This window comes from Dreissena polymorpha, chromosome 14 (assembly GCF_020536995.1).
Source record: "Dreissena polymorpha isolate Duluth1 chromosome 14, UMN_Dpol_1.0, whole genome shotgun sequence".
Lineage (NCBI taxonomy): Eukaryota > Metazoa > Mollusca > Bivalvia > Myida > Dreissenidae > Dreissena > Dreissena polymorpha.
This window is the reverse complement of record NC_068368.1, coordinates 5,004,889-5,008,085: the sequence shown is the minus strand read 5'-3', so window position 1 is coordinate 5,008,085 and position 3,197 is coordinate 5,004,889. Positions and strand designations below refer to the sequence as shown.

General features: G+C 39.2%; 1 protein-coding gene across 1 annotated transcript; it reads left to right on the top strand.

Annotated features, from left to right (window-relative positions):
• The first annotated feature begins 1,907 nt into the window (after window positions 1-1,907).
• LOC127858005 (uncharacterized) lies at window positions 1,908-2,995 on the top strand. Its single transcript, XM_052394844.1, has one exon. It carries the CDS (start codon window positions 2,069-2,071, stop codon window positions 2,759-2,761), a length of 693 nt encoding a protein of 230 aa, XP_052250804.1. The 5' UTR covers window positions 1,908-2,068; the 3' UTR covers window positions 2,762-2,995.
• Window positions 2,996-3,197: the final 202 nt, after the last annotated feature.

Sequence of the window (3,197 nt, the reverse complement as noted above, 5' to 3'; positions counted from 1 at the left end):
TTGAAACCGGATCGCCGAGGTGAGAAGCGGTTTCAACCATCGCTCACAACCAATGTGCGTTTAGTTTCACTATATATGTATACTTCTTCCACGCACTGTGGTCTTTCTTTAGTTTTGAAGGCGAAGTTAGTTTTCGACCTCAGTGCGGTACTACAATGCCCACTGTTTTCACAATGGCGAACAACTTCAGTGCTATCAATTTAACGCTTTGAGTTTTTTAATTTGCTGCAGGTAGTGAACATATCCCGCCAACAGAAGGCAGCGTGCAGCCGAGCAGAACAAAGACTAGTAGGATTGGAGAGGTACTTTTCCCGCCAAAATCAGTTGGAAGCTTACAAGCAGTCGTCTATGATCGATAAAGTCCGCAGGCGCCTCGTCAAATTGAATAACCTGCGCACGACAGGAAGGGCAGGATATAAATCGCAAAAAGACCGAGGTTTTCCGATATCAGATTTAGACAACGACGCGTATAGAGACATTGGCAATATTCCTGTGCTTACGGATCGCAGTACGCAAAACAACCGAGGCGAAAAATTCGGCTATTCAAAATATCCGATACATGGAGTGTACTCAAATAGAAATAAACATGTGCATGACAATGAACAGAGTAATTTGAGAAGTGATTGTAAGACAAGAACAAAGCTAACCAAGGGATATGATCATAAATATTTAAATTCGCGTCATGTTAAGTTAGAAAGTTTGCCGATACGAAGCGGTAAAGTTGATAAGATTGAAAGCCTGCCGATAATTCCATGCCAGGAGGATTTCGATAAGTTTAACGGTTCTAATCGCTCTGTGAACGTAAAGGCGAAATTGAATGAACATCAACTGAGGAACGCGAGTTATAAACAAGCGATCGCTTTAGAGAAATCGGACCGAATTGCGAGCGTTTACGTCGCATTAACAGGACAAAAAGCGCGTTACACTTCAGCTGAAACTTCGTCACAATCTGATGGCCACAGGGCGGCCTACAAAACTGTGAGGTTTATGAATAGGGCCGCAGATAATAGCATTACACCTTCGCCATCGAAGACGGTTAAACCGCTATTTACAACTGACACACGAAAACTGCATAATTTCGTGAAACTCGTAACCTTGAGTTCAGACAGAAAATGATAAAGTACAGATAATTATAATAGAGGATGATGAATGTTGCTATTCGGATTTTAAAGTAATGTGAAAAACAGCGGTAATTATTGCTCATCTGTGTTCGTTGTACGCGTGTGTTATTTACGCAAGATCAAGAAGTGATAGTGTGAACTAGTTTCATTTTGTAGAGGGTAATTGTTTTATTAAATGAACCGAGCCTATCGCTAGTAAATCGTAATACGGACAACTGATTATTTAACGTCAGTTTCGGGATGTATTCATTAAGGTGTGAAGAATCAAGTTGAGAACGGATTTTAAAGAAAAGTAAAGAACACCTGCTGTGCGAACCTGCAGACTGGATTATGATGTAAGCAAGCTGCTAATTTGTGATAACTTGCGCGGTTTCAGGAAGGTTTAAATTATTAATAACACGGCTGCTTGGGGGAAGAATATGTGCCAGTAAACACGTGGTTCTTCACTTCATATCAATAGGAGGTGAATTTAGTTTCCGATATTTTCGTCATCATCTGCCTAGTATCTTTCATTATCTACCGGTTATTGTTTGATGTGGATTTCGGTTAAAATACGTCAACAACCGAGCTTAGTTGCACAAAAACGTTTGATATTTAGCAATATACATATAATTATGAGTGTGAGTGACTAATGACTCTCGTACACATTCTACAAAAGTGGAATCTTACATAATTAAGCGTATTTTTTTTGTGTTTATTAAAAAAGTTTATGTTTGACAATAATAGAAATAATATCTGATGACTGTATTTAAAAATGTTTGAAGTAAATTCAAACCATAAATTAGAAATACAAACTGTCTACAGCAAAGCAATGCAGATAAACGTTTAGTACAAGAAATTAGGAATTAAGGCAATAACCATTTGTGGTAAATAATCCAGCTATCCTTGTTTGCATAGTGCATTGTTGATGCGTTTGTGATTGTGTTGGTCCGTGCTAATTTATAAACATGGAAGCTCAGCCAGGTTCCCAAATTGTGAAAAGTTCTTCAAATGATAACGTTAAACAACCGCTACATTCCATTCTCGTGAACGGGAACACGGACGATGATTTTTTCAAGGTGGCAAAGTTTCGGCCCAGGGCAAATACGGAGCCCACACCTCCAAAGCCCAAGTTACGGGTGCACTTTGATCTTCCCGACATAGTCTTGGATGACTGTAGTGACAATGAACAGGACGTCATCGACACCTCGAGGCCTGAGGAAATCAACAAAGAACTCGCTAATACGGCAGAGGGGGCATTTTTCGTCTTCAAATCTCCACCGAGACAGCGTTCGAACACGTGTCCCATTAACATGTTTGGAGGATCGAAACCTCGTAAAAACCGACCGCCTACCCCTCCACCTAAAGACAGAATTCCCCAAGGGAATCTCCAACGGTATCCTTCGTGGGAAAAGGTGGACTTTGCTCCACATACTCTGTGTAGTGTTGAAGAAGCAAAGGAAATAAATCAGGACAATAAACCGTCGGGATCAGAGTTGGAACACCGCTCAAGGAGGTCTTCCGCAAATAAACATGTAAAACCCCGGTCGAGTATACCTGCGTCAGACTCTCCTTCCGGTTCACCTAAACGGACTCATGTGAGGCTTAGCAACGGTCACGTCGCACATAAGACTGGGAATGCCATTGATATTACAAGTTGATCAGTAATTGATCCAATTACATACCTTTGAAATTAAACGCTGTATATGGTTATTTATTTCACAAAATGTCTTCTAAGTATGTCTTTCTGTCACCATTACAACGGTGATCGTATAAGTGTGTAGACAATGAAGAACTTATGTCATTCAAAATATGTTGTTTTATAGCATGGCTGTATATTGATTTATAATCTCCCTTTAAATTATTGTGTACATTATCATAGCAACGAATCAAACAATTGTGACTCTTTTAAGGTTTAAATTACAAAATTATCATATTATTGCATATAACCATCAGAGGTGTGAAGCTTCAAATACAACTATAACTATATATATGATAGTTACATGCATACTGCGCAGGAGGCTTTATAATTAATAATGCGTTCTAAACCACTTTATGTTTTTCGTAAAACAATTCATGCAATTTATTGTAAAAAAC